Here is a 17,957-nt window from a genome sequence, read left to right as displayed (position 1 = left end):
TTTATTTAACTAGGAAAGTCAGTTAAGAACAAATTCTTATTTACAATGACGGCCTAGGAACAGTGGGTTAACTGCCTTGTTCAGGGGCAAAATTACAGATTTTTACCTTGTCAGCTCGAGGATTCGACCTAGCAACCTTTCGGTTACTGGCCCAACACTCTAACCACTAAGTTACCTGCCGCCCAATCTCCATTTTGAAGTAGTACATTTTCTTATTCATGATTGGCTGATCCCTCCCGATGACCCGGTTGGACATGACTCCAACAGGGTTACCAGGAAGTATCATCTAATGAAGTTGGAAGTCCCAACAAGTTAACTACATTAAAATGGTGGAAGCCCTCAATAGCGCTGCACCTGCTAATATGGCCTTTTGGCCACTAGATACCTCTATCATTTAAATCAAGACCACCCCACTTCCATTTACACTGAAGAGAAAAATCTTATTGGTTGTGGTCCTAGCTCAAAGGGTTTGGTTAAATGAAAAAGGTATGCACGCTGTCCTTTGAAATACGGTACTGCTTATTACATTACACATCAAATCTCCTATGATCAGTATCTTTAAAGCTGAGAGCAGAATTGTTTAGAAAGAACAGTGTGTTAACAAGAATAGAGTAGAAAATATTACAATGACTTTATTCCATCTACATCACCTCAGTAAGGTAAATATTAAACTGTCCTGTTCTAGCCTAGGTTTACTGTCTCTCTAAAAGTAGCATATCATTCTAAAGCAGTCAAACGTAATATATCATACTAAAACAGTCAAACATAATATAGCATACTAAACGTGTCAAAGCAAGCTGGTGCGATCAAGATGTAAGATACTATATGTCCTACAATACGTATTATATTGTATGACTGCTATTAGATTGGTAGGCCAATGTAATGAATCCTAACGTAAAGTAACATATTAAACTAAATGGAGTGGCACAGATGTGAGTAAAATATACGTTTTTCTCTGAGACCAGGTTGACATAGTGGGGATGGGTAAATACTCCATGTTTAAAGTGTTTGTATTATCTGTGTGTGCGTGTGTATGTCTGTGTAATCTGTATCACCTGTCTGTTCAAGAATAGGAGGTGGTGCTGCTCGTGAAGGAGTAGGGGTGTGAGGAGAGTCGGGGGAACCCTGAGGGGAACATGGTAATGGAGGACAACCAGTTTAAGAACTCACAGAGGAACCAGCTGAGCAGCACAGGACCACATACAGTCACCCTGAGGTGAGGACCTGATCCTTGATCAGCACTTCTATTCTGAGACTCTTTGTGGATAAGGGCTCAGGTCTTGATTCATTTTGTCTTAAGTGTGGGACCATGCCTTTGAATTATCAAACCATTAAAGAGTGTCAAGTAATCAAATCAACTTACATGTTTGCATAGTACTCAGCAATCCCTCATTGACCAATCAGAATGTGCTGAGTAGAAGAAAGATGGGGGAGCAAGGTATGGGAGAAATACATATAATTATGTTTACATACAAAAACACATAATGTATGACCAGGTAATTGACCAAAAAATATATATTTGTATCCATTTGTTTGTAAAGTCTATTTTCTAAACTCTTCCTGCAGGTGGATGGCTGGAGGCTAACAGAGGAGACTGGGCGGCCATCTTGGATTCCCAGACGCATACCGGTGCAGCCAATGGCCCAGGGGATAACATCACTGAGCAGGCCAGGACCAGAGATGACTTAGTGGAGGTCAGTGGATGGGACGGAGCCGTCAACTCTGGACTGGGGAACAACTCTGTTGATCACAGCCAGAAACAGCCAGTGAGACACAAAACAACAACCAAAACACATTCTAAAGCGAATACTGAAAAAATATTCCTGACAGAGAACGTGGGGAATGGTCAGTGGTGAGCTATAGAAAATGTATGTCATATTGGTTTATATTTTGTGATGTCATTAAAAGTGTTAAAAAAGGAAATGCTGTAACTGAAAAGTATATACACTATATGTCCGATGTCTCCATCCTTAACATTGTATATGAACAATTATGAAAGTATTTTTGTTAAGGTATGAATGTGATTTTCGGAGCCATAAGAGAATTTGTCTCCTATAAACTTTGCAGAGTAAGTAGCCACTCCCTGAGTGAGGTCAGAGAGTGTGTCAGCCTGACTGAACCGTCCCTGTCGACCAGAGTGCATAAAAGGATTGGTAAAGAAATTTACATTTGAACCAGAAAGGCGTTGAGCTGCGGCTCACATCCAAAGTGGTTTGAACTGTGAATAGCAACACGAGGTGGAGGCAAGAAGCTCACCTCCCAGACAATCACTGGTACAGCTGATTAGCGGTCCTAAGTCAAATATCTAGAAAAGCGAATTTAAGTGGGACCATTCTACTACTCTTCTCAAATCACCGTATCTACTACTCTCATCACCAATGGGAACCATCGACACGGCTGGCTAGCCTATCTTCCAAGGAGCATCGTCCAGAGTGAACAACAGTAGAAGAAAGGAAAGGGGGGACCCCTTTTGGACAATTAGAGCCTTAAAAGCGTGCCACGAAAAGGCCCAATCGCGAACCAAGGCATTGACACGTAAATACATTAATGATTTCTTACTCCAAATGGGTGGCGGTTCGTGTGCAAAGTTTATGATTACTGTGAGAAAAGTTTCTAAAATGTATCAATGATAAGTGTCTCTTTTTCCTCTCTCTTTCCCTCTCTCCCTCTCCTTTTGTAAAAAGCCACCATATTGTGTCAGTCCGCTAGGGTACTTTTCCTAATGTATTAAGTTTGTATGTTATCATTTAGTTAGCTAGTAAATAAATAATTACACCAATTTGTGTAGTACTGAATCATAAGTAAGGCTGGGTGTTACGTTCCCCAGTTTCTGTGTTGTTTGTATGTGTGTGTATTTCAGGAACTGGCTTCCTGGAATCCTAAAGCAGCTGATTGGTCAGCCCAATCGCTAATTGGAGCTCTGACCCCTGTAACTGTCACAAACTGTAACAAAACAGCTGTCTCTTCAATTACCAACTCCTTCTCCAGCTTGATAAAAGCCAGTTTTCCTTCACCAGGGAGGAGAGCTTTTTATGTCTTGTGTTGGTTGTTGGTCAGTGAACGTTTTGTTGATATTATTTTGTAGCTGCTCCTTCAGAGGTATATGTATGCCAATAGATTTGAGTGTTTTTGGTTAATTGAAATTGTTCACGTAAATTATTCTGTTTTATTTGTTCCTAGGGGGAAGGGGAACGCACCTTGGGAGTGTTCAGGCAAGAGGCCTGCGGGCATACATAACGTAGTATTTAATCTGTCTATGCACACTAGGTAAGACCTGGGCGGACCACCCCCTGTATTTTGGTTAGCGAGCCAAGTGGTGCTAAAGGTTAGGTAAGAAGTGGGAAGGCAGGTAAGGTAGGAGAGGAGACTCTTTAATTTTTACTTTCTTTGCTTTGGTTCCGTCCAGCCCCTTTTCCCCACATTACCATGTTAAGGAATAATAAATTCCCTGTAAATGGTATTTTTCTCTGCCTCTGTCGTCCTTCCCCGCACCTACGATCACATACTTTTTCACTCCACGGGGAGTTGAGATGTAGCAGGGTGTTGCGTTCCCTCCTCCACGAGGCGTACGTAACACTGGGGTTTTTGCAGATGGTGGAGGTTACGACTGTTCAAAATGATGATATGATGCAAGGTTATGATTAATACGTTGACTGTTTTATGGATGTGATAGGTAAAGACCTTTAGAGTTTAATTCGGGAGATGCTAACTCTTTAAACAACCGCTCTCGTGGTGCCCCAAATCCTAATGAATTAAACAGTTTTTTGATTAGATAAATAAGTCATCAGAAGTAAAGTCACGACAGTAGTGAAGGTCTTTGTAATGTTGAACCTTTACTAAAGTATTCTAAAATACATTTTATCGAAGTGAGGGTACCAGATTTACAGAAAAATGTAGTGTTACCACAGTGAGAAGTTAATCTACTTGTCACGTATTATTTTTTGCAATAAAAGTACTGTCCTTCATGTTATGAGTGTATGACCATTTTGTTGAAAATGCAAAATGGACTCAGTGTTGACTGACTGGTTATTTTTTGTGTCATTGTAAGGACTGAGTTTCCCTTCTCTCAGTCGAACCAAAACATATTTCATTCTTGAATCAACACATGGACTTTGTTTTATAATAAACTCCAATGGCTCCATATTGTTAGGTACTTGAATCACAGTCTTAGAGATGGACTTGACAGTGGTTAACATTTTATAATAGCATGTCATGTTTGTGTGTACAGCAAAATGTTACTTATATAAACCTTTATTATTTTTTGTTAAACAGGTCAGCACCTCAGAAGTAAATGTCAGTTGGCTTTTCATAGCTGAGCATTCAAAGGGGGAGAGAGAGAATGAACAGCAGATCCAGGACAAGGTAGCACATCCAGTGAACAGGTCAGGGTTCCATAGCGGCAAGCACACAACTACACTGCGTGTTGGTCCGATCCCTGTTACACCCTCTCTTCTCGTGAAGAGGAGGAAGGCTGCCGTTACAGAACCACCCACCAATCTCGGACCAAGCAGCGTAGCAACGGGCAGCAGCAGCAGCAGCGGTACCAGGAGGAATGGACTTGGGAAGAGGTGTTGGACAGAAAGGGTTGCTACATATGGGAGGAGATCCTGGCTGGTAAGGATCGCCTTCCATGGGAACAGGTGGAGGCAGCTAGGAGAGCGGAAGCAGCCGCGAAGGGGAACCGGTGTTATGAGGGAACACGGCTGGCCAGGAAGCCCGAGAAGAAACCCCAAAAATGTATTGGGGGGGGGGGGGGGGATAAAGGGGAGTGTGGCGAAGTCAGGTAGGAGACCTGCGCCAACTTCCCGGGCTTGCCGTGGAGAGCGAGAGTACGGACAGACACCGTGTTGTGCGGAAAGGCGCACGGTGTCTCCTGTACGTGTGTATAGCCCGGTGCGGTACATCCCAGCTCCACGTATCGGCCGGGCTAGAGTGGGCATCGAGCCAGGTGCCATGAAGCCGGCTCAACATATCTGGTCTCCAGTACGTCTCCTCGAGCCGGTGTACATGGCACCAGCCTTACGCATGGTGTCCCCGGTTCGCCAGCACAGCCCAGTGCGGGCTATTCCACCACGCCGCACTGGCCTGGCTACGGGGGGCATTAAACCAGGTAAGGTTGGGCAGGCTCGGTGCTTAAGAGCTCCTGTACGCCTCACGGTCCGGTATATCCGGCGCCACCTCCTCGCCCCAGCCCAGTAACACCAGTGCCTACACCACGTACCAGGCTTCCTGTGCGTCTCCAGAACTCTGTTCCTCCTCCACGCACTCTCCCTGTGGTGCGTGTCTCCAGCCCAGTACCACCAGTTCCGGCACCACGCACCAAGCTTACTGTGCGTATCGAGAGTCCAGTGTGCCCTGTTCCTGCTCCCCGCACTAGCCTTGAGGTGCGTGTCTACAAACCAGTACCACCAGTTCCGGCACCACGCACCAAGCTTACTGTGCGTATCGAGAGTCCAGTGTGCCCTGTTCCTGCTCCCCGCACTAGCCTTGAGGTGCGTGTCTACAAACCGGTACCACCAGTTCCGGCAACACGCACCAGGCCTACTGTGCGCCTCAGCAACGTCTGAGCTGCCTGCCTGCCCAGCGCCGTCTGAGCTGCCTGCCTACCCAGCAACGTCTGAGCTGCCTGCCTGCCTACCCAGCAACGTCTGAGCTGCCTGCCTGCCCAGCGCCGTCTGAGCTGCCTGCCTGCCCAGCGCCGTCTGAGCTGCCTGCCTGCCCAGCGCCGTCTGAGCTGCCTGCCTGCCCAGCGCCGTCTGAGCTGCCTGCCTGCCCAGCGCCGTCTGAGCTGCCTGCCTGCCCAGCGCCGTCTGAGCTGCCTGCCTGCCCAGCGCCGTCTGAGCTGCCTGCCTGCCCAGCGCCGTCTGAGCTGCCTGCCTGCCCAGCGCCATCTGAGCCATCCGTCTGCCCAGCGCCATCTGAGCCATCCGTCTGCCCAGCGCCGTCAGAGCCGCCCGTCCGTCCCGAGCCGTCAGAGCCGCCCGTCTATCCCGAGCCATTAGAGCCGCCCGTCTGTCCCGAGCCGCTAGAGCCGTCCGTCAGTCAGGAGCTGCCAGAGCCGCCAGCCAGTCAGGAGCTGCCAGAGCCGCCAGCCAGTCAGGAGCTGCCAGAGCCGCCAGCCAGTCAGGAGCTGCCAGAGCCGCCAGCCAGTCAGGAGCTGCCAGAGCCGCCAGTCAGTCAGGAGCTGCCAGAGCCGCCCGCCAGTCATGAGCTGCCTTCCAGTCATGAGCTGCCCTCCAGTCATGAGCTGCCCTCCAGTCATGAGCTGCCCTCCAGTCATGAGCTGCCTTCCAGTCATGAGCTGCCCTCCAGTCATGAGCTGCCCTCCAGTCATGAGCTGCCATCCAGTCATGAGCTGCCATTCAGTCCGGAGCTGCCACTCAGTCCGGAGCTGCCATTCAGTCCGGAGCTGCCATTCGTCCGGAGCTACCTCTCTGTCCTGAGCTACCTCTCTGTCCTAAGCTACCTCTCGGTTCGGAGCTGTCTCCTCAGTCTGATGGGGCCCTTTGTGAGGGTTCCTAGGCCAAGGTCGGCGGCGAGGGTCGCCACTCAAAGGACGCTAAGGAGGGGGACAAAGACAATGGTGGAGTGGTGTCCTCGTCCAGCGCCGGAGCCGCCACCGCGGACAGATGCCCACCCAGACCCTCCCCTAGAGTTTTAGGGGGTGCGTTCGGAGTCTGCACCTCAGGAGGGGGGTACTGTCACGTTCTGACCATAGGTCTTGTGTGTTTTGCTTGTTTTAGTGTTGGTCAGGACGTGAGCTGGGTGGGCATTCTATGTTGTGTGTCTAGTTTGTCTGTTTCTATGTTTGGCCTAATATGGTTCTCAATCAGAGGCAGGTGTTTTGTGTTGTCTCTGATTGGGAATCATATATAGGTGGCTTGTTTTGTGTTAGGGTTTGTGGGTGGTTGTTTCCTGTCTCTGTTTTCTCTGCACCAGCTAGGACTGTATCGGTTTGCCACATTTTGTTATTTTTGTATTGTTGTAGTGTTCACAGTTCGTATTATTAAATATGTCGAGCACCAACTACGCTGCGTGTTGGTCCGATCCCTGTTACACCCTCTCTTCTCGTGAAGAGGAGGAAGGCTGCCGTTACAAAGCAGAACAGTTGAAACTAGAGCAGCAGCTCAACAAGGTGGCCTGGGGAAAGACAGGAGTCATCAGGTTGGAACCCATCCAACTTGAAGGAGCTGGAGCAGTTTTGCCATGAAGAATGGCCAGACATGGGCAAAAATCCCAGTGGATAGATGTGCCAAGCTTATAGAGACATAAGAGACTTGGGAAAGACAGGAGTCATCAGGTTGGAACCCATCCAACTTGAAGGAGCTGGAGCAGTTTTGCCTTGAAGAATGGCCAGACATGGGCAAAAATCCCAGTGGATAGATGTGCCAAGCTTATAGAGACATAAGAGACTTGCTGCTGTAATTGCTGCAAAAGGTGGCTCTACAAAGTATTGACTTTGGAGGGGGGTGAATAGTTATGCACGCTCAAGTTTTCTGTTTTCTTGTCTTGTTTGTTTCACAAAAAATATTTTGCATCTTCAAAGTGGTAGGCATGTTATGTAAATCAAATGATACAAACCCCCCAAAAATCCATTTTAATTCCAGGTTGTAAGGCAACAAAATATGAAAAATGCCAAGGGGGTGAATACTTTCGCAAGCCACTGTATGTTCAACATAGGAGGGCCAAGCAAAGGAAGTAGCTCTCTCAGTAGTTTAGTTGGAATAGGGTCCAGTAGGCAGCTAGAAGGTTTAGAGGCCATGACTATTTTCGTGAATGTGTCGAAAGATACAGGATTAAAAAAACTTGAGTGTCTACATTGATCCTAGGTCCTGGTAGTTCTGTCCAGACTCAGGACAACTGAGTTTTGGAGAAATACACAGATTCAAAGAGGACTCCATAATTTCCCCCCAAATGATCATGATCTTTTCGTCGAAGAAGTTCATGAATTCATCACTGCTGAAGTGAAGGACATCCTTTCTTGGGGAATGCTGCTTTTTAGTTAGCTTTGCGACAGTATCAAAAATAAAATATGGATATATATTCTCTTTATTCTCCTCAATTAGGTTGGAAAAGTAGGCTGATTGTGCAGCAGTGAGGGCTCTCCGATATCACATGGTACTGTCTTTCCAAGCTAGTCAGAAGACTTCCAGTTTGGTGGAACGCCATTTCCGGGAGCTAATTTCTTATTTTTTAGAGGTGCGAATACATCTAGGGCATTATTCAAGGTTAAATTTAGATCCTCGTTTAGGTGGTTAACTGATTTTTGTACTCTAACGTCCTTGGATAGGTGGAGGGGGTCTGGAAGGGCATCTAGGAATCTTTGGGTTGTCCGAGAATTTATAGCACAACATTTGATAATCCTTGGTTGGGGTCCAGGATTATGAGGAAAAATATTTAGATCCACCAGTGGACAGAACAATCTCTGTACCTTTGTAAGATAAGGGTTAAGGTTAGGTTTAAGGGAAGGGTTTGTTAAAATGCTGAGTAGTTAAAGTAGCTAGAGTAGTAAGTAGTTGCAGTTGCTAAAATGCTACATTTGTCCATGATAACACGCATTTGGTTGCTAGAAGTTTGCGTTATGCGCCCACCCATCCACCCTCTTTTTGTTTTTGCCTTAAGTAACATATACTAATTTGAGTGTCCCAGATTTATGTAGGCCAATGTAATGTAACATAACGTAAAGTAAACATATCATGCTAAATGGAGTGACATGGATTTTAGTAAAACAATGTTTTGCTCTGAGACCAGGCTGACTACGTTTGAGTCCTATATTGTAGTTACAGAATGACTTCATTGTTGTTAAACCCATCATGGTGGACATAAATATGTTGTGGGTAAAAAAATAAGTAATCTATGGCAAATAAAAATTCATCAGACAAACCTGACTAAACTATTTGTACAATAGGTGTTTGTGTAAGTATATTTAGTAAGTGTATATTGGTTGTAAAGCTGTCTGGTGTATGGAGAATAAGGTGAGATCAGATGTGATGTATACTAAAGAGTCTCAATGAAAGTCAGAATGAAAGTCCCATTTTGTGTTTATTAAACATAAACAAGTTTTAAATACACCATTGAAAACCACACAATCACATGTCTCAACTAAAAATCAGCATGAACTTGATGAACTGCATTAATTCTCATTAAAAGTGTCTTGGGAAAAAACAAAGTAGTTCAATAGATGTAATGAAATAGGCATGTGTGAACGTCATATAACCTACACAACACTATGTAATAAACCTTTAACTTATATATGCATTATACTGTATATATCACACAATGTCTGGATGCAATATTCTATTCAGGAATATTCATCATTGAAATCTGTCCCTATCGTTATTCCAAATGCATCTGTGGATCTTTTCTGTTGACAGCAATGAAAATTAATCTTTGTCTTGAGAGAAGATTAAGAAGCATCCTGATTGGCTCTATGGATCTTGTCCAGCTGACTGAGCCTATTCAGAGCTTTTGCTGCAGGGCTTGGGGGTGGGCCGAGTGGGGGCTTCCACTGTGACAGCTAACCAATGAGCAGCATGAAGTAGGAAGATAAGAGGGTAGATAAAGATGAGAAAGGAATCATGTTCTGTACACACAAATAAAAGGAACTCAAGGTAAGGGACAACCTCAAAGAGTACATGCATGGTTAGGTGGGCAAAAGGAGAGAACTACTAAATGTGAATGTGAGCGAGAAATACATAAGGGCTAGCTTGGAGGAAGAACAGATCTAAGGCAAAAAAAAGGTTAGAGGGCAGGACTAAAGCTAATGAGAGAAAATGAAGGTTGGCAGCATGTCACCGCACGAATACCAATGATGGGGAGACAATCTGTACCCTGAGGATGGAATGGTTACCTCTTATGTTATGAAGTGTAATGGTTTTTCTGCTGGTGTATCCTGAGGTAGTTCCTCTCTGAAACCATCAGAGAAGGTGAATGGCCTTTGTCATGTGTGGACCTTCAGGTGCCTCTTCAGATGATGCTGGTGTGAGAACCTCTTCTCACACTGAGGGCAGCTGTAGGGTTTCTCCCCTGTGTGGACCCTCTGGTGCCTCTTCAGGGTGCCAGCCTCTGCGAAGCGCATGTGACACTGGGTACAGCTGAAGGGTTTCTCCCCTGTGTGGACCCTCTGGTGGATCTTCACATAGTTTGCCTCAGCAAAGCACTTCCCACATGTGGGGCAGGCATACGGCTTGTCAGCGTCGGTCCTAATGTTCGGCTTCCCACGTTGTGACCCAATGACACCAGAGTAGCTAGAAGCAGGAGCCACCACAGTCAGCTGGTTAGTCTTTGAGCTCCCTGCTTGACCTCTAGCCATTGTTTGTGTGTTGTTGGGATTGTGTGCTGTGTTATAGGGTATGTACCTCTTGTGGTGAATGCCCATCCTGACCCTGTCTGTATTGGTGGGGTAACCATGAGGTAGCTGAGGAAGGCTAGACCCAGGCCCAGGCTTTCTATGAACCCAATCATCATGAATTAGATGTGACCCTGAAGGAGAAGACAGACTTCCTGATAGACTCCCACCAGGGGTGTCTCCCACCACTCTCTGTGAAGGCTGAAGCCCAGGGTGACCTGCTTTGTTCATCATGGATACGGTGGTGTTTGTTGCATAGGAACAGGAGGATCTCTCTCTATCAGCCCCAGGCCCTGCTCCATCACTGCACTGAGACTGTGAAGAGAAGGGTCTGGGCTGCAGACTGGAGCCTCTGTCTCTCTGATGACCACCAGGACTGAGGTTGTTCAGTCCACCTGTCCACTGGTTGTGTTCTGTGTGGTGGTGGGGTCTCTGTTCCTCGCGGTTCGGTCCTGGTTCTGACTCGGGAAAGAAGAGCGATGGCTCCTGATCCAGGGTTCTGATCCGGGGCCAGAGTTTGTGACCGGCCGCTTCAGAGGTCCAGTCTCTCCCGCCAGCAACACCGGATATCAGCAGTTCCTCATGGACGGCAGACTGTAAACACAAATTGAACCGAAAAGCATATAGGTTTATATAAAAAATAATTTGCTGTACACAGACACATCAATATTGATAACCAGTCAAGTGCATCTCCAACACTGTGATTCAAGTACCTAATATGGAGCCATTGGAGTTTATTTAAAAAATGTCCATACTGTATGTGTTGATTCAAGAATTAAGTATATTGTTTTGGTTCGACTTAGACAAGTGAAACTCAGTCCCTGTAATGATACAAAAATAACCAAGTCAGTTAGCACAGAGTCAATTTTGTATTGAATTTCAATAAAATGGTCATATATTCACATTCCGTGAAGTACAGTACTTTTATTGCACAAAATGATACGTGACAAGAAGAATAACTTCTCACTTTGGTAACACTACATTTTTCTGTAAATCTGGTACCCTCGCTTGGTTAAAATACATTTTTGAATACTTTGGAAAAGGTTAAACATTACATTACTGTCGTGTCTTGGCTATCATTAATGTGATGACGATTGTTTTATCAAATCGATTAACAATGTTTAATTATGATGATTAAATTAATCCAGTAACAATTAACTCATTAGCAAACTTGGGGATACCACGGAAAAAGTTTATTTAACGAGTTACCATTTTCGAATTAACTCTGAAAGATATAAATATCTCTTACATTTCAGTCATCAATCAGTCATTAATTAATTGTTTACCTTCTATCAGTCTCATTCTGAATGTCGCAAACTCTTGGATATCTGCACGAACCCTTGCATAAATTATGAATCAGCGATATATAGATTGGCTTAATTATTTATTTACTAACTAACTAAATAATAACACAGAATTACATAAGCACACACACAGGATAGGTTATACATTGGTTTGGACATGATGCAATGGAAAGTCCCTAGTGGACTAAATCGATATGACGGCTTGTTACACAAAATTTAAAGGGAGGGCATGTGAGAAAGAGAGGGAGGACTTTACTATCCTACACACAGCTGATAACTATGCAAATTGAAATGCTAATACCTTGCACATGAATAGCTGCTCATTCGAAAGGAATTTCAATTTACAGTTGAAGTCGGAAGTTTATATACACTTAGGTTGAAGTCGTTAAAACTTGTTTTTCAACCACTCCACAAATTTCTTGTTAACAAACTATAGTTTTGGCAAGTCGGTTAGGACATCTACATTGGGCATGACAAGTCATTTTCCCAACAATTGTTTACAGACAGATTATTTTACTTATAATTCACTGTATCACAATTCCAGTGGGTCAGAAGTTGACTGTGCCTCAAACAGCTTGGAAAATTCCAGAAAATTTTGTCATGGCTTTATAAGCTTCTGATAGGCTAATTGACATCATTTGAATCAATTGGAGGTGTACCTGTGGATGTATTTCAAGGCCTACCTTCAAACTCAGTGGCTCTTTGCTTGACATCATGGGAAAATCAAAATAAATCAACCAAGACCTCAGAAAAAAAATTGTAGACCTCCACAAGTCTAGTTCATCCTTGGGAGCAATTACCAAATGCCTGAAGGTACCACGTTCATCTGTACAAACAATAGTACGCAAGTATAAACAACACCATCATACCGCTCAGGAAGGAGACGCGTTCTGTCTCCTAGAGATGAACGTACTTTGGTGCAAAAAGTGCAAATTAATCCCAGAACAACAGCAAAGGACCTTGTGAAGTTGCTGGAGGAAACAGGTACAAAAGTATCTACATCCACAGTAAAACGAGTCCTATATCGACATAACCTGAAAGGCCACTCAGCAAGGAAGAAGCCACTGCTCCAAAACCACCATAAAAAAGCCAGACTACGGTTTGCAACTGCACATTGGGACAAACAGCATACTTTTTTGAGAAATGTCCTCAGATCTGATGAAACAAAAATAGAACTGTTTGGCCATAATGACCATCGTTATGTTTGGAGGAAAAAGGGGGAGGCTTGCAAGCTGAAGAACACCATCCCAACCGTGAAGAAAGGGGGTGGCAGCATCATGTTGTGGGGGTGCTTTGCTGCAGGAGCGACTGGTGCACTTCACAAAATAGATGGCATCATGAGGTAGGAAAATTATGTGGATACATTGAAGCAACATCTCAAGACATCAGTCAGGAAGTTAAAGCTTAGTCGTAAATGGGTCTTCCAAGTGGAACATGACCCCAAGCATACTTCCAAAGTTGTGGCAAAATGGCTTAAGGACAACAAAGTCAAGATATTGGAGTGGCCATCACAAAGCCCTGACCTCAATCCTATAGAAAATGTGTGGGCAGAACTGAAAAAGTGTGTGCGAGCAAGGAAGCCTAGAAACCTGACTCAGTTCCACCAGCTCTGCCAGGAGGAATGGGCCAAAATTCACCCAACTTATTGTGGGAAGCTTGTGGAAGGCTACCCGAAACGTTTGACCCAAGTTAAACAATTTAAAGGCAATGCTACCAAATACTAATTGAGTGTATGTAAACTTCTGACCCACTGGGAATGTGATGAAAGAAATAAAAGCTGAAATAAATAACTCTACTATTATTCTGACATTTCACATTCTTAAAATAAAGTGGTGATCCTAACTGACCTAAAACAGGACATTTTTACTAGGATTAAATGTCAGGAATTGTGAAAAACTGAGTTTAAATGTATTTGGCTAAGGTGTATGTAAGCTTTCGACTTCAACTGTATATATTTACGCCTGTATGTCTCGTATCTATTGAAATCGCCGGTCCGTCTGCTGGAGAGTCAGTCGACAGAAAGTCTCTGGTCGTGTTCCCCAGAACTCAATATATTTCGTGGCTGTAGCTTGTTGTCACACCCTGGCCTTAGTTATCTTTGTTTTCATTATTATTTTAGTTAGGTCAGGGTGTGACATGGGGAAGTATGTGTTTTGGTTTGTCTAGGGGTTTGTAGGTTTAATGGGGCAATGTCTTGTCTAGGTGTTTGTATGTCGATGGCTGCCTGGATTGGTTCTCAATTAGAGACAGCTGTGGTTTATTGTCTCTAATTGGGAGCCATATTTAAGGCAGCCACGGGCATCATGTGTTTGTGGGTAATTGTCTATGTGTAGTGTTTGTGTCAGCACTATTTGTCTGTATAGCTTCACGGTCGTCAGTTTGTTATGTTGTTAGTTTGTGTATAGTTGTTCGTTTCTTGTTTTGTCTCTCTTCTAAAATAAAAGAAGATGTATTTTGCACACGCTGCGCCTTGGTCCACTGTCTATCAAGAAGACGATCGTGACAGAATTACCCACCAATCTAGGACCAAGCGGCGTGTCAAGCGGCAACAGGACCCACCTACACAGGATTCATGGACATGGGAGGAGATACTGGATGGTAAGGGACCTTGGGCACAACCGGGAGAATATCGCCTCCCTCGTGAAGAGCTGGAGGCAGCTAAAGCCGAGAGGAGGCGATATGAGGAGGCAGCACGGAAGCAAGGCTGGAAGCCCGTGAGTACAACCCAAAAATTTCTTGGGGGGGGCCTTAAAGGGAGTGTGGCGAAGTCAGGTAGGAGACCTGCGCCTACTCCCTGTACTTACCGTGGAGAGCGAGAGTACGGGCAGACACCGTGTTACGCAGTAGAGCGCATGGTGTCTCCTGTACGCGTGCATAGCCCGGTTCGGTACATTCCAGCTCCACGTATCGGCCGGGCTAGATTGAGCGTTGAGCCGGATGTCATGAAGCCGGCCCAACGCATCTGGCCACCAGTGCGTCTCCTCGGGCCGGCTTACATGGCACCAGCCTTACGCATGGTGTCCCCGGTTCGCCTACATAGCCCGGTGCGGGTTATTCCACCTCCCCGCACTGGTCGGGCGACGGGGAGCATACAACCAGGTAAGGTTGGACAGGCTCAGTGCTCAAGGGAGCCAGTACGCCTGCACGGTCCGGTATTTCCGGCGCCACCTCCCCGCTCCAGCCCAGTACCACCAGTGCCTACACCACGCACCAGGCTTCCTGTGCGTCTTCAGAGCCCTGTGCCTCCTCCACGCACTAGCTCTATGGTGCGTGTCTCCAGCCCTTTACCACCAGTGCCTACACCACGCACCAAGCCTCCTGTGTGTCCCCAGAGTCCTGTGCGTCCTGTTGCTGCTCCCCGCACTAGCCCTGAGATGCGTGTCCTCAGCCCGGTACCACCAGTTCCGGCACCACGCACTAGGCCTAATGTGCGTCCCCAGGGTCCAGCATGCCCTGTTCCTTCTCCCCGCACTAGCCCTGAGATGCGTGTCCTCAACCCGGTACCTCCAGTTCCGGCACCACGCACCAGGCCTACAGTGCGTCTCAGCCGGCCAGAGTCTGCCGTCTGCCCAACGGCGCCTGAACTGCCCGTCTGCCCAACGGCGCCTGAACTGCCCGTCTGCCCAACGGCGCCTGAACTGCCCGTCTGCCCAACGCCGTCTGAACTGTCCGTCTGCCAAGCGCCGCATGAACTGCCCGTCTGTACTGAGTATTCAAAGCCGCCCGTCTGTACTGAGCCTGCAAAGCCGCCCGTCTGCCATGAGCCTTCAGAGCCGTCCGCCAGACAGAAGCCGCTAGAGCCTTCCGCCAGACAGGAGCCGCTAGAGTCTTCCGCCAGACAGGAGCAGCCAAAGCCTTCCGCCAGACAGGATCAGCCAGAGCCTTCCGCCAGACAGGATCAGCCAGAGCCTTCCGCCAGACAGGATCAGCCAGAGCCTTCCGCCAGACAGGATCAGCCAGAGCCTTCCGCCAGACAGGATCAGCCAGAGCCTTCCGCCAGACAGGATCAGCCAGAGCCTTCCGCCAGACAGGATCAGCCAGAGCCTTCCGCCAGCCATGAGCAGCCAGATCCGTCAGCCAGCCATGAGCAGCCAGATCCGTCAGCCAGCCATGAGCAGCCAGATCCGTCAGACAGCCATGAGCAGCCAGATCCGTCAGCCAGCCATGAGCAGCCAGATCCGTCAGCCAGCCATGAGCAGCCAGCCATGAGCAGCCAGATCCGTCAGCCAGCCATGAGCAGCCAGATCCGTCAGCCAGCCATGAGCAGCCAGATCCGTCAGCCAGCCATGAGCAGCCAGATCCGTCAGACAGCCATGAGCAGCCAGATCCGTCAGCCAGCCATGAGCAGCCAGATCCGTCAGCCAGCCATGAGCAGCCAGATCCGTCAGCCAGCCATGAGCAGCCAGATCCGTCAGCCAGCCATGAGCAGCCAGATCCGTCAGCCAGCCATGAGCAGCCAGATCCGTCAGACAGCCATGAGCAGCCAGATCCGTCAGCCAGCCATGAGCAGCCAGATCCGTCAGCCAGCCATGAGCAGCCAGATCCGTCAGCCAGCCATGAGCAGCCAGATCCGTCAGACAGCCATGAGCAGCCAGATCCGTCAGACAGCCATGAGCAGCCAGATCCGTCAGACAGCCATGAGCAGCCAGATCCGTCAGCCAGCCATGAGCAGCCAGATCCGTCAGCCAGCCATGAGCCGTCCAGCCAGGATCCGCCAGAGCCGTCCAGCCAGGATCCGCCAGAGCCGTCCAGCCAGGATCCGCCAGAGCCGTCCAGCCAGGATCCGCCAGAGCCAGCCAGCCAGGATCCGCCAGCCAGCCAGGATCCGCCAGAGCCAGCCAGCCAGGATCTGCCCCTTAGTCCGGTGCTGCCCCTTAGTCCGGTGCTGCCCCTTAGTCCGGTGCTGCCCCTTAGTCCGGGGCTGCCCCTTATCCTGGTGCTGCCCCTTAGTCCGGGGCTGCCCCTTATCCTGGTGCTGCCCCTTATCCTGGTGCTGCCCCTTATCCTGGTGCTGCCCCTTAGTCCGGTACTGCCCCTTAGTCCGGTGCTGCCCCTTAGTCCGGTGCTGCCCCTTAGTCCGGTGCTGCCCCTTAATCCAGTGGGGTTAAGTTGGCGGGTGGTCATTTGGAGGAGGCTACGAAAGCGGGTAGTGACTATGGTGGGGTGGGGACCACGACCAGTGCCAGAGCCGCCACCGTGAACAGACGCCCACCCAGACCCTCCCCTAGACTTTATGCTGGTGCGCCCGGAGTTCACACCTTAAGGGGGGGGTTATGTCACACCCTGGCCTTAGTTATCTTTGTTTTCATTATTATTTTAGTTAGGTCAGGGTGTGACATGGGGAAGTATGTGTTTTGGTTTGTCTAGGGGTTTGTAGGTTTAATGGGGCAATGTCTTGTCTAGGTGTTTGTATGTCGATGGCTGCCTGGATTGGTTCTCAATTAGAGACAGCTGTGGTTTATTGTCTCTAATTGGGAGCCATATTTAAGGCAGCCATGGGCATCATGTGTTTGTGGGTAATTGTCTATGTGTAGTGTTTGTGTCAGCACTATTTGTCTGTATAGCTTCACGGTCGTCAGTTTGTTATGTTGTTAGTTTGTGTATAGTTGTTCGTTTCTTGTTTTGTCTCTCTTCTAAAATAAAAGAAGATGTATTTTGCACACGCTGCGCCTTGGTCCACTGTCTATCAAGAAGACGATCGTGACACTTGTCCTCTGTAATACTGGAGACATCAGACGTACCAATGGTCGTTTGATAGGGAAGTGTTCTCCTCTCGTCTTCGGTCGAGTTTACTAGACTATTTTACATATACAGCTGCACACTGTGAATGTGTAGTCTTGTAGTTTTCTTAACCAGCTCCATGCTCTCTGGTCTATAGAGCAGTAGCCATTTAAACGCGTTTTCTTGACTTAATGTACATTTTGTCACGAGTGCTATTTAGGCACTCAGGGAAAAAGGGGCAGTCCCTCATTTTTTCGTAAAGTCTGTGCTCACGGTCACTGACTTGGTTAAGACTTCATATTAAAAACAATTCTCTCATTTAGAAGGCTAACATCACATTACATCTTCTCACAAATAGTTTCATATTTAATCATATCAGTTCCCCCACATTTGGATGTGACCCTGACAACTGGGGAATATATACATTCAGAGATAGTTATTTTGTTCTACCGTCTTTCATGAGATCCCTAAACACAACTGATCTGACATAAATTGTTAATAATCGAGTACCCACGGACAACTCCAACCCCTTCGATTTACGGAAATATTGTTTCATTCCCCACTTTTGGATGATCGAGTTTTGG

The 17,957-nt window shown here is 47.1% G+C and overlaps 2 protein-coding genes across 2 annotated transcripts in view; both read right to left on the bottom strand.

Annotated features, from left to right (window-relative positions):
- Window positions 1–17,957, bottom strand: part of LOC120052984 (oocyte zinc finger protein XlCOF7.1-like) — a 164,375-nt gene that overhangs the window by 24,959 nt on the left and 121,459 nt on the right. The window lies entirely within an intron of this gene.
- LOC120052911 (sal-like protein 4) overlaps window positions 9,024–17,957 on the bottom strand; it is a 74,589-nt gene continuing 65,655 nt past the window's right edge. The window contains exons 7-8 of the mRNA XM_039000133.1: window positions 10,359–10,942; window positions 9,024–10,247 (exon numbers count right to left, since the gene is read on the bottom strand). Coding sequence (XP_038856061.1) covers window positions 9,941–10,247; window positions 10,359–10,942 — 891 coding nt within the window. The 3' untranslated portion in view covers window positions 9,024–9,940. The remainder of the gene's footprint in view (window positions 10,248–10,358; window positions 10,943–17,957) is intronic.

The sequence above is a fragment of the Salvelinus namaycush genome, chromosome 8 (genome assembly GCF_016432855.1).
Source record: "Salvelinus namaycush isolate Seneca chromosome 8, SaNama_1.0, whole genome shotgun sequence".
NCBI lineage: Eukaryota > Metazoa > Chordata > Actinopteri > Salmoniformes > Salmonidae > Salvelinus > Salvelinus namaycush.
The sequence above is the reverse complement of the archived record's forward strand: the minus strand, read 5'-3'. Positions and strand labels throughout refer to the sequence as shown.